Genomic DNA, 11078 nt, shown 5'->3' with positions numbered 1-11078 from the left:
CATTCGAGAACACCTACCAAGCCCGGTCGCGGTTGATTCTTCATTTGCATCTCGACTGCCCTGATCGAACAATGTGGGATGCTGTTCCTGGGGATTGTCGCATTCGGCTGGAGCCATGGTAGATCCACTTGCCAGGTCCAGACATTCCCCAGGCCAACTCAAAAACTTTCCGCTCGAAAATATAATCGAGAAAGAGCCAATTCTGAGTTTTATTAATATGGAAATGAGTGTTGGACTCCAATATGCAAAGCCTGTGCGTGGGAAGACAAACGAGAGATTCACCAGGAGCTTAGCGCTGACAGGTTTTCAGCCTTGAAATTCCTTCTATCTTGCCTCAAGCAGCGCTCTTTTCCCAAGAGTGCTCAGCACGAAATCCGTGTTACGGCCGTATTCCTTCGAGTATTAGGCCATTTCAACGGGCGGAGTCGATCCTGAAGAGCCGACCAATTCATCGTTTTGACTCGAAGCCGGAAAGACTTCGTCGTTCGCCTGAATCATGGCCTGTTTAAAGACTTTTGTGTTATGGCCGATCTCAATAGCGCGCGCACTCGGGTCATCCGCCATCTATCACACAATTAGCAGCCGCAAAGTCAGCCTCGGGAATTGCAGCGAAGGAAAGTGGTATCTTCTCCAGAATAAAGGCGGCACCCACATATATACGTAAACTCCAGCCATCCGGCTCGTGAGGGACGAATCCTAAGCGCAGTGGGAAGCTGGCGCTGTACTGCCGTAAGCATTCGAGTAGTTTGACCATGAGGTCGATCATTTGGGGTTCATTCGTGGAGCTCTGTTGGGATTGTTTCAGCCACCATAGAAGGCGAAAAGGACGTGCAAACGAGAGTATATTTTTCTACGGTGTTGGACGCTTACCCCATAGCTCGCGAGAAGAAAGCAGGCGTATTGCATAGGAAGTATCGTTCCAAGCCTGGGAATACCAGCCGGGAACGCCTGATCCATGTAATCCTTCAAAAGCCGAAATGTTCGTCCAAGGTATCGTCGAGACAGTGTTTCGAGTTGGAGAGCGATTTGCCGCTCGGCGTAGACAGAAAGATTTCCAGCGATGAATGCGAACAGGGAGGAGAATATTAGGTCGTCCTGCAGCGCGGATTCGTTAGCAAGACACGCGCATTCGCGCTCCGGACGGCATTAAGGTATCTCGGGATGACCCACCGTTTCGGCAACTCGACGAAAATGCGTGAAGAGCTCGGCCGTTGTGGTCGCGAGACGCAAGCTGCAGGCCGTTTGGTACGTCTCAGGATTGGCCCAGAGGCGCAGTAGTCTCTCTTCTAGGTCCAGCCTGCCAGCAAATTCCATCCTCCGAGTGGCTCTCGGCTGTATACAGAGTGTGAGCGAGTGGGGATCAGCGGAGGTGTGCTGGCCACCGTGCGCATGCCGTTGAGGTGCGGGCCGTACTGTCGATCGCCCCATTGGAGTTAGGTTGAGGATTCAACGAGGAGCTGCTGGGAAAGGGGAGGACATACAGGCAATGGCGCCACCATTCCCTGGATTAGTGTTGGTGCTTGAGCTCTGGCTTGGGCCCGAGCGATGAACAACCTTATGCCGTCGATTCGCCTGTCGCCGGTGGGTATCCGCCTTCTCTTGGTCGGCGCTGAGGCCGACCGAGCAGTCGTAGCCGTATCGTTCGCACGCTTCGCATTTTTGGCCGGGCCAGACTCTGTTTTCTGGAACGCACTATGGATGGATAAAGTTGAGTGGTTAGCGGGTCTCCGAGCCACGAGGGGAAACAGAGCCAGGGACAGGAAACAGGCATACTCTGCGCTTATCTCGGCGACAGAATCGGCACTTGAGGATACTGGCAAGGCGTCTGGGCTCTCGATACATCACAGGTGCCTCTCCCTCTCCTCTGAATCTTGGATCGTGAAGTGTATCGTCAAAACGGCCAATAAGAGAGGCACGTCCTCCAGGGGGAGAAACTCTGGAAGTGAGATCCGTGGCGCTGTGTGGGGTTGTGAAGAGAGTCACCTGCGAAGTGCGAAGAGGGGAACCAGCGGAGTTCCAGGGCGATCGAGAGAGGGGTTAGACCGCTTTTAGCAGAGCTTTGCGTGCGGCTCTTGCACTCTGCCTTTGTGTTTTCAAACCTGGGAAGCGAAGATCGCAAGTCTCGCTCCGTGCGAGGCCCAAAGCCATCGCTTGGCGGTTTTGTGTGCTGGGATTGGGTGCCTGCAGCAGGGGGAGGATGGCTTCAACGCTGCCAAAGGCCGTCCCATTGGTTGACTCATGCTATCCCAACCTGATTGGTGCCGACTCAGCGTTGAACCTGCGACCGAGTCATGCTCAACGATTGGGGTCTGCCGAGGGATCGATTGAAACCAAGTGGGAAGAAGATGGGTCTGCGCCTCACGGGCCAAGCTTTCGTCCATCCAGAAGTCCCAACACTACGAACGTTGAGCAGGCTGACTTCGCTCTGGAATTATCGGGAGAGATCACCCGACCAGGGGAGAGCCCAATACGAGCACCCCGCTTTGAACGACACCTCTGCAAATACCGAGTTCGATCTCCCTCCCCGCATCTGCATCTCATCAAGAGAAATACTGCCTCATCTGGATATTTTCAAACACAGCATCACTCCCACCTACTACGAAATGGTAAGCGGTGGTTGCTTTTGCGGCAAAATCCGCGTTGAATTTACCGGAGAGCCCATCCAGGTTGTCCGTAACCCCCAACCCAACCCCGTTCCCAGCCATTGTCGAGAAATAACGTGCTAAACCACCCAGGGCCTCTGCCACTGCGGCGACTGCCGCAAAATCACCGGCACCCTCTACACCTACAGCTTCGTCGTAAAGCGCAATGACCTCCACGTCTCGGGCGCCGGGACTCCCAAGGAAATCGCCAAAACAGCCAGCAGCGGCAATTACATCAAGAACTTCTTTTGTCCGGACTGCGGTGCGTTTTTTGTTTTTGCTTCCCTTTCCTCTCCTTTGGGGGGGTTCGTTTTGACTGACGTGAGTGCTAGGCACGCCGCTCTTTGGGTGGAGGGCGAACGCGGACGGCGAGCCGGCTGACTCGATTGTGATTGTCCGGGTGGGCATCTTTGACGATGCTGAGATTTTCAAGAAATATAAGCCCCAGGCGGAGTTGTTTGCTGCCCAGCGTGCGGAGTGGGTGGGTGAGATCGAGGGCGCGGAGCAGTTTACTGCGATGATGCCAATCCACGGTCGGGAGTGATACATACAGATTCTACAAATTTTATAACCCCAATTTCTGCTTGTCTGTATCAAGGGACAAACAAGTCCAAATCCATATCCGGGAAGATCTGAGGCGCGACTGTCTTCAACTCCTGCACCTCGAGGCTTCCCCGTTCGACTTCGCTGGCGCACAACGAGGTAACCCAGTACCAGTACCCACGGCAGACAATCATGCGCTCCACATACTCGGCGAAGGTGTATCGCGTCTCCTCTAGCCCCTCCCCACAGTAATGATACGCAACATGGTCGGAGAATCTGGCGCCCTCAGTTTTGTCCTTCGGGCCAACAAGGACCGTGTATGCTTCAGGGATAAACATATCAATGGGCTTGAGGTGGCGGTAGGTATATCTCCAGCTCTCTTCGTCTTCGTCTTCGTCTTCATCGCCAGTTGGGAACCAAAGGATACCCTCCCATCCGCCGCCCTTCCATCCGGCGAATATCTCTGTAATCGGAATTATATCCACAGTGCCCCGCAGGGCGAGGTCAGACCACGAGAGCTCCGATGCACTCGGAGCGAGAAGTTCCGGTCCGTTATAGGCCCATTCCAGTTTGAAGGACCCAACCTGGGAGTAGAATTCTTCGAGGCCAGGCGGGAGGTAACCGCCTGCGGCTCTGCGGGCCTCGCGGATTTCGGTTTGGGTTGCGGGCTCGCCGATTGCAGCTTCTGTGACGGAGATGTTAGGGTTGGATTGGAGAGATTCGATGAGGGATTGAAGGCGGGAAGCGAGGTTTGGGAGGAGAGATGGTGGTTGAGTTGCCATGGTCAATTGGAGACATGTCGACTGAACTTCTTCCGAGCTTTGGCGGGGGCCGCATGGGTTAAATATCAACAGTTCCTTGGGTCCAACATTCGAATACCTCCCGAGGTACGCCCAATAAGTTAGCTTAGCTCATTGGGTAAGCCACCCACGCAATACGAGGGTGGGACCTGGTGGTGCGGAGCAGTGTCATCCATTTTGAATTGTTTGAACCATGATGATCAGGAGCTGCTTTTCAATCTTCAAGTTTGTTTTCTCAGGCCTTTTCTGGGATCGATAAAATCACACTGGGTTGGTAACATCATAGTGGAAGTGAGCCAAGATCAACAATGCAAGCGAGCATAGCAACCAGCAACCCATTCAACTGCCCAGCAATCTCTTCACTCTCTTTGCAAGTTTCTGGTCGTGAATCTTTTCGACTGCCCGACGAATTGACTTCCTCCTTTCGTCGTCGGCCGCTAAAGCCATCACACCCCAGGGAACAGTTCGAAGAGCCTGGATCGTCCCATCATAGTCCAGTTCCTCCTCCCTCGCCTGTCCGTGTATACCAGGGTGCTCCAGCAGAAGCCGAACTATATGGGTATTGGACGACCGGGCAACCGTCAGGATCAGGAGGGCCTCGAGAAACGGGGTAGTTCCATTGTAGCTTGTAGCTACCGGATCAGCGCCGGCGTCAAGGAGAATCCGGATCATCTCAAGACAGACGGAGTCGGGCTCGGGGTTCTGGACGCCACAGAGCAGGTGCAGAGCCGTGTTTCCCGCCGGATCGACTTCGTCGAAGGCCGAACTGCCATTCCTAACAAGACGCTTGAGGAGGACCAGTGGGTTTATTTCCAGCTGTCTGCCTCTTGCGGCTGCCCTCCATAGCTTCATGTTGATGTGATCTTCGGGCCAAGCTCGTGGATTGCCTCGCAGTAGCAATGGGGTTAATTCCCTCCAGTTGCCGTGCGAAGTTCCCGTCTCGAACGGACTGCGACCAAATCTGGATCCATCCTTAAAAGTAGGATCTGCGCCCCAGTCGAGAAGGCATTCCACCACCGAGCTGTCCGCATCCCCCCATCTTATCGCGTCGTGGAGTGGCGTTCGGCCATCGTTCGCGACGGCCATCACATCCGCACCGCACTCGAGAAAATACCGAATCAGATTCGGCTTCTCCCACCGTGTCGCTCTGTGCAAGAGCGTCCTGCCTTCTTCGTCGCGATACGAAATGTCTCCACCGCGTTCTAAAGTCCTCTGAACCAGCTGCTTGATAATGGGCTCATGATCGGTAATTTGCCGGCAGTCAATAGGATAGATTCCAGCCTGATTCGCAACCGCGGGGTCAGCGCCGAGTTCGAGGTATAACCGCATCGCGTCCACGTTCGCGTGACATGCAGCGATATACAAAGGCGTTGAACCGTTGCTCCTTTGGCGGAAAGGATCTCCCCCAGCCGCCCGCGTGGCCTCGATGAGACACGTTAGCAATGAGGGCGATGCCGCGCGGGATGCGCAATGGATCACAGATCTCCCTCTCCCGTCTAGGAGCAGAACATCTGCCCCTGAATCAAGTAGATACCGCGCAACATCCTCGTGGGCTTCGTCGCAAGCAGAATGTAATGGCGTAGCCAAGTCCTTGTCCAGCGCGTTGACCGGCGCACCCGCTTCGATGAGCGCCCGAACGATCGTCAAGTTCCCGACGGCGCTCATAAGATGGAGCAGCGGGTACGAGACAGAGAAAGAGATTGTATCGGCTGGAGACAGCGGGTCGACCTCTAGCTTTATGCATTTTGAATCGTACTTCAGCTTGGCCAGGATGGAGCTGACCACGAGGTCGGATGTCCATCTTGACACACACGGCCAGACCTTCTCGTCAAAAACAGTAACGGGGCCGGTCGGGAGATCCTCAGTCTCAGATTCGTCAGAGGAGTCCTCCGATTCTGCTTCTATGACCTTATCCAAAATGCCCATGCCATACAGACGGTCCGTCAGTGCTGCGGCAGCGCGTTTGTTGGTTTGCACGAGCGCATTCAGGGTTGCCACGTCGAGATAGGTCGCAACCTCCAAGATAATCTCAAAGGGAAAAATTGGATGCCCCATCTTGTGATTGATGCGGGCAGTGTCCAACGCGAACAAGGAACAAGGACAAGGGAAAACTTCTTGAAGAAGCAAGAGAATATATCTGGTCGCCCGACGCCCTGCACTAACCCAAACCACAATGCGAATACGGAGCCAGAGGTCCACACTGCCTGGGCGGCTTGGAGATTAACCCCCGGACCCTGGACACAAGATACCCTCGTGAATCGACCTCTACATGCCTGACTACAGTGCCAGTAACCGTTTACGTATGTCCGTCTCAAAGTCGTCCAATAAGCCTAAACTACTTGAGTTTACATATCAACACCATTCAGTGTGACCCTCAAAAGCACCGAATCTCGAATCTCGTCCGCCCTCGCCATCAGCTCCTGGACATCCCAGTTCGCCCAGACAAACTTGTCCTTCAGGAACTTGGCCTCGTCCGAAGCAAGCCACACAAGGAAGTGAGCCGGCAATTCCACTGACACATCGTTTAGAATCATGAGTTCGTAGAAAAATACATGACACATACCTGAATCCGGCCCCACGGTGATCTTCGGATTGACCTCCGTCGCAATGATCCCAGGCTGGATATTCACAACATGAATGCCCGGGTTCTCCGCAGCAAAGTAGTCGAACATCCTCACGGCCGCAATCTTCGCAGCCGCGTAGGCCCACACGCCGGGCAACTCGGGCTGCGGCATCCAGTGTGCAATGCCCGAGCTCGTATTGAAGACTTTGGCGCCGGGCGCAGCCAGCGGCAAGAACGCCTGCAGGGCGTTGAAGGCGCCGAGGAGATTCGTCTCGAGGCTGTCCCGGAGGTCGGCCTCGCTGTAGCCAACGACAGGGCCGTCCGCGGGGAGGACGCCGGCGTTGGAGACGAAGATGTCGATTTGGCCGCCGACTTGGCGGACGATATTCGCCAGGGCGGAGGTGATGGATGCGCGGTCTCTGATGTCTGCGGGCTCGAAGAGGATTTGTGTTGCTGCGGGTAAGGTCCTGGAGCTATCGAGGTCGAGTGCTTTGAGTGCCGCGACGGTGGCTTCGAGACGGTCGATTCGACGCCCGACAATTGCGACGGATTTGGCGCCCGCTTGGGCAAATGCGATCGCGGTTGCTCTGCCGATTCCTGTGCCTCCGCCGGTGATCGCGACGTTCTTGCCTGCTGCTGAGAGCTCGGGTCTTGTGGGTGAGATCAACGGGTAGGGTTCGCTGTGCCAGGTTTCGGTGAAGGACACTATCTTGGGTAGGAGAGGTGTAGCCATGATGGAAGAAAGATATCAGAAGATTGACTTGATTGTTGTGAATCAAACGAACATCCGTGGACATCCCCGGCTCTGGAGGCCATTTTATACTTCTCTCGGGAGTGTGTCGCTTGGTAATGGGCTGGGTCCGCGGCGGGCGAGTTTGATGCCTTAAGCTGTTGCTTCCGTGGAACCTGTTGTACACGCTGGATCATTCAGCGGACGGATGTTGATTGTCAGCTTGAAGATAGAAATAGCATTACTCCCGACCGGCAATTGCCTCCGGGGGATGTGGGTGGGGGGCCAGTGAGCTATATAAAAAACGATATCCATTGATTTGAGGACAATCTTCATGACCCAAGGTTTATTTTCTTGAGTGTGCAGTGTACTGTACATTCAATACATTCTTTATTCTTCTCTTTGTCTCACAGCCATCACTGGCGCACCAGCGTATGCCCACAGAGACTGTTCAAAAATGAAAGGAATTGTTTTGCAGCGAAATGTTATAGGCAAGCTGCAGCAGCTGGCAGCATGCGTTTTGGATCTTCTTCAGTGGCTCATAGGGTTCTTGCTGTATCATCTCTTCCAACAGGGGCAATGAGGATTCCGCTAGTGACTGGTCATATCTCCATGTTTCGTAGGTTGGGTAGAGCATGTTGTTGGCTATGAGACATATCGATCCAGTTATATATGTACATCCAGTCATCCTAGGACAAGCACAATAAAACACCTCTTTAGCCCGTCAAGTCTTTGTTTGGAGCTGGTTGGTTCCACTCACCATATAAATGCAGGGTCTTTTCGTTCTACGCCCATGAATAGCCTCATATACTCGCGAGACTCGTTTACGAGCACCTGCCATCCCTGCGGTAGCACCACTGGCTCAGTAATCCGTCGCTGTAATGACTTGCGTCCGAATTCTTGCAGGCTCTGCAGCCAGGGAGTCTCCATGGCATGGGCCCGGCAGATGAGTGCCCGGCAGGAGAGATGGGAAGAGTAGAGGATCCCAAAGCTTCGGAGCGAGTCTGGGCCATAAGTACGGAGGACAGCGTTAGGTCGAAACTGTGGTGGGATCTGTGAGGCCCAGTCGTCCAACATATGACGAAGCTCCGCCAGATTCTCGTTTCGCTGGTGGACGTCCAGGGATTGGGCGCGCACGGAATACATGGCTTCGTACACCTTCCACTGGATGGTCGCTAGTTGCACGCGAGCACGGAAATAGTTAAAGCGAGAACTGTGGTCCGGGGCGAAGACAAGCCCAGCACCGTCTTCAGGATCATCTGGAGGTAAGTCAATGTCAATATCGGTCTCTAGCTGGACTGGTGGTTGCCCCGTTCGCATGCTAATATCCCTATCAATGATATATGCAATCCAGAAGACACGATTGCGCTCCAGAATAGCTGAGGCATTGAGACCCTCCGACCGACCGCGAGCGTGCAGTCCCAATTCATGTGCCAGACGCAGAGCAATCGCGGTTATCATCGCTGCGGGCTTCAAATTCCGAGCCCCCTGGAATAGCATAGCCAGCCCAAGGAGGACTTGGACGTTGATAGTATCGGCGTCGCCCATGATTATCTCAGTCAGTCTCGCCTGGGCTCTATTCAGATAGTGCGCCGCCTTATGTCTGTCGAAGGGGGCGTGAGACGAATGCGCGAGGGCGAGAACCACGTTTATCGCCGCCCACGTCGCGCAGTGCCTCTGGCTCCGCGGTGCGTACAAGTCCCTGAGCGAATTCAGCAACCTGCCGGGGTGGAAAAGCGGGATAACAGAGTTAAGCGTCGCGAGGTATTTTTCTACAACCGGTAACGCTTCATGCAGCGGCGGCAAGTCCAGTGGTGACGGTGACGGTGACCACCCGTCCACGACGTCAAAAATCTTTCCTTGCTCCTCCTCCTCCGGCTCTGGCTCTGGCTCCTGGAGGCCCGCCAATATCATACCGCTAGGTGCGTCGCTGGACATCGGTACATTCCGGCTGCTCTCCAGCTGATCGATTTTGGCCAGAGCCTGGCTAAGATTCTCCTCGAGCTGTTTTATCTGAGATTGTTCACTGCTAGGAGCCTCGGGGTGCTTCCTGGCTCGATGTTTCCGGCTCGCAGCCTCGAACGTGCATGGCGAGTCGTAGACTACACAGTGGGAGCAGCGAGGTCGCTGCAAGTGTGCATCGCATTTGATCTTTTTGCGGTAGCAGAGATCACACGCCTAGGTGAGAGGACACCACGTCAGCCGCTGGCAGTGATAGGAATTGGAAAAAAGACGGACTTTTCTTGGAGGCCTATGCGGTGGCATCTTGATGTGCTACTACATGCTCAAAAGCAAAAGGACAGTCGATGGATATTCCTGTCTGGCAGTGGATGTTCCGCGGAACCACCGCTGACAAATGCTGTATACAAGGATCAGGAGGAGGGGCTGGTCGATGGCCTGGACTAACCCAAAGCAGAATGCAAAGACGTGCGCCTGGGCAGCTTGCGGCTTGCAGGCGCATGAAGCAGGTGTCATGGATGCCACAAATGCATTGAATTGCACCATAATCAATATATACAGCCCGCTGTACGCTATATATACATCATACCCTTCATTTGGTCCAACGCAGCAACCTACAAAGAAGCGAATCTACTCGCATGCAGGCAGCTCCGAGAAGACACAAGCCTCCGTCGGGTCTGTTGACACCTCCTCAGGCTCACCACCGTCAGGATCAGACTCGTAGGTGGTGCATACGGCGCTGACGTCCGTTGCACAAGTGGAACTGTCAATGGTCACGACATCACCGAAGTTACCATTTGCGCCCGCAATCGTGTCTCCGGAGACAGCAATGACGTTGGAAATGGTCGCAGACCGCGGGATCTCGCCGCATGTTCCGCACGAGCGGTACAGCTTGCCGAAGTCGTAGACCGTGAAGCCATCGATGATGACCTCGCCTTCGGAGTTGTGCTGCACCTGTCAATACAAAACCAAAGCATGATGTATACTAGGACGGGTCCACGGGTCAAGACAAACCTGAATAACTTTATCCTCTGCCCCCTGAGCACCACCGCCAATGACATTGTACGGCCCGCTGCCCTCCTTCAGAGAGAGCGCATCCTCGCACACCTTCTCCCACCAGACGTTCTCGATGGTGCAAGCACCAAGACAGTAGACACCCTCGATCTGGTCTGCTCCGATAATAGCATTGCGCAGGGTACCGCCCTCCTGGACAATGAAGACAGTGTCGGATTCACCACCTTCCTCCTGGCCGGTACATTCGACACCACGGCCGAACGTCTGCATTTCGCCGTCATAGACCTCGCCGGCGGCGATCTCGTAGGGCTCGTCGAAGGTGACGCTACCCGCGGATTCGGGGAGGGGGAAGGTGAAGCGCTTCCCGAGCTTGGGAGCCGCGAGCGCCGTGGTCGCGAGGAGGGGGAGGAGCATCTTGGAGAGGACGGGCATTGTGGCTATCGAGATGACGAGTTGGGATCTCTTGGTTGTTTGGACGAGGTGATAATTGTGGGCTGTAGGGTGCTTTGCTGGGACTGCTGAGGATATTTATGCTTCGCTTCCCCCAGAAACATAGATCCCCCATACATACAACAAGAGCTCGGATGGAAATATCCCACCCATCTTGGCGTTTCATCCACTGACGATCACCAGAGGAGTCCAAACAATATCCCATCCACTCCGCCCCAGCCAAGAAAATCAACGTCAGTCCGTCGTGTTGCCAGCATGCCTTGGCGTATATTCCCCAGACACTTGCCTCCGAGACCCCATTGACGATCACGATGGCGGGTTGTAGCGTGATTCGCGGAAGTTCTCAACTCCTCACCCAACCTTTCCATCGGTGTCCG

The 11078-nt window shown here is 54.6% G+C and overlaps 7 protein-coding genes across 7 annotated transcripts; 2 read left to right on the top strand and 5 right to left on the bottom strand.

The window, feature by feature from the left end:
* Positions 1 to 324: 324 nt before the first annotated feature.
* Positions 325 to 1314, bottom strand: BJX67DRAFT_381247 (uncharacterized protein; the record flags this gene model as incomplete). Its single annotated transcript, XM_071032983.1, has 4 exons — positions 325 to 393; positions 445 to 564; positions 871 to 1095; positions 1171 to 1314. The coding sequence occupies 4 exons, from the start codon at positions 1312 to 1314 to the stop codon at positions 325 to 327; spliced, it is 558 nt and encodes a 185-aa protein (XP_070886210.1).
* A 167-nt stretch (positions 1315 to 1481) lies between these two features.
* On the top strand, positions 1482 to 2670 carry BJX67DRAFT_353455 (uncharacterized protein). Its single transcript, XM_071029122.1, has one exon. The coding sequence runs from the start codon at positions 1546 to 1548 to the stop codon at positions 2050 to 2052; it is 507 nt and encodes a 168-aa protein (XP_070886209.1). The 5' UTR covers positions 1482 to 1545; the 3' UTR covers positions 2053 to 2670.
* On the top strand, positions 2292 to 3186 carry BJX67DRAFT_381246 (GFA family protein; the record flags this gene model as incomplete). Its single annotated transcript, XM_071032982.1, has 3 exons — positions 2292 to 2606; positions 2736 to 2904; positions 2975 to 3186. The coding sequence occupies 3 exons, from the start codon at positions 2292 to 2294 to the stop codon at positions 3184 to 3186; spliced, it is 696 nt and encodes a 231-aa protein (XP_070886208.1).
* Positions 3130 to 4167, bottom strand: BJX67DRAFT_108357 (uncharacterized protein). The gene has a single exon (XM_071024282.1). It carries the CDS (start codon positions 3965 to 3967, stop codon positions 3236 to 3238), a length of 732 nt encoding a protein of 243 aa, XP_070886207.1. The 5' UTR covers positions 3968 to 4167; the 3' UTR covers positions 3130 to 3235.
* A 2050-nt stretch (positions 4168 to 6217) lies between these two features.
* Positions 6218 to 7465, bottom strand: BJX67DRAFT_388188 (SDR family NAD(P)-dependent oxidoreductase). Its single transcript, XM_071034333.1, has 2 exons — positions 6549 to 7465; positions 6218 to 6497 (listed from the first exon to the last, which is right to left on the bottom strand). Exons 1-2 carry the CDS (start codon positions 7279 to 7281, stop codon positions 6331 to 6333), a joined length of 900 nt encoding a protein of 299 aa, XP_070886206.1. The 5' UTR covers positions 7282 to 7465; the 3' UTR covers positions 6218 to 6330.
* Positions 7466 to 7617: 152 nt separating this feature from the next.
* BJX67DRAFT_388184 (transcription factor domain-containing protein) lies at positions 7618 to 9775 on the bottom strand. Its single transcript, XM_071034332.1, has 3 exons — positions 9517 to 9775; positions 8039 to 9456; positions 7618 to 7967 (listed from the first exon to the last, which is right to left on the bottom strand). The coding sequence occupies exons 1-3, from the start codon at positions 9541 to 9543 to the stop codon at positions 7730 to 7732; spliced, it is 1683 nt and encodes a 560-aa protein (XP_070886205.1). The 5' UTR covers positions 9544 to 9775; the 3' UTR covers positions 7618 to 7729.
* On the bottom strand, positions 9776 to 10780 carry BJX67DRAFT_108223 (pectate lyase). Its single transcript, XM_071024280.1, has 2 exons — positions 10252 to 10780; positions 9776 to 10185 (listed from the first exon to the last, which is right to left on the bottom strand). Exons 1-2 carry the CDS (start codon positions 10681 to 10683, stop codon positions 9868 to 9870), a joined length of 750 nt encoding a protein of 249 aa, XP_070886204.1. The 5' UTR covers positions 10684 to 10780; the 3' UTR covers positions 9776 to 9867.
* Positions 10781 to 11078: the final 298 nt, after the last annotated feature.

This window comes from Aspergillus lucknowensis, assembly GCF_044049455.1.
Source record: "Aspergillus lucknowensis strain CBS 449.75 chromosome Unknown BJX67scaffold_20, whole genome shotgun sequence".
NCBI lineage: Eukaryota > Fungi > Ascomycota > Eurotiomycetes > Eurotiales > Aspergillaceae > Aspergillus > Aspergillus lucknowensis.
Note: the sequence above shows the minus strand (reverse complement) of the source record. Positions and strands in the feature narration are given on the sequence as shown.

What these genes read in the sequence shown, in the direction of transcription:
- BJX67DRAFT_108357 (XM_071024282.1), bottom strand. Translation starts at nt 3,967, where the DNA reads ATGGCAACTCAACCACCATCTCTCCTCCCAAACCTCGCTTCCCGCCTT.
- BJX67DRAFT_388184 (XM_071034332.1), bottom strand. Translation starts at nt 9,543, where the DNA reads ATGCCACCGCATAGGCCTCCAAGAAAA. An exon ending in CGCATAGGCCTCCAAGAAAA is followed by an intron (nt 9,457 to 9,516) that starts GTCCGTCTTTTT and finishes CCTCTCACCTAG; the next exon opens with GCGTGTGATCTCTGCTACCG. An exon ending in AAAGACCCTGCATTTATATG is followed by an intron (nt 7,968 to 8,038) that starts GTGAGTGGAACC and finishes TGCTTGTCCTAG; the next exon opens with GATGACTGGATGTACATATA.
- BJX67DRAFT_108223 (XM_071024280.1), bottom strand. Translation starts at nt 10,683, where the DNA reads ATGCCCGTCCTCTCCAAGATGCTCCTCCCCCTCCTCGCGACCACGGCG. An exon ending in CAGAGGATAAAGTTATTCAG is followed by an intron (nt 10,186 to 10,251) that starts GTTTGTCTTGAC and finishes TGACAGGTGCAG; the next exon opens with CACAACTCCGAAGGCGAGGT.
- BJX67DRAFT_388188 (XM_071034333.1), bottom strand. Translation starts at nt 7,281, where the DNA reads ATGGCTACACCTCTCCTACCCAAGATAGTGTCCTTCACCGAAACCTGG. An exon ending in CACCGTGGGGCCGGATTCAG is followed by an intron (nt 6,498 to 6,548) that starts GTATGTGTCATG and finishes ACGATGTGTCAG; the next exon opens with TGGAATTGCCGGCTCACTTC.
- BJX67DRAFT_353455 (XM_071029122.1), top strand. Translation starts at nt 1,546, where the DNA reads ATGAACAACCTTATGCCGTCGATTCGCCTGTCGCCGGTGGGTATCCGC.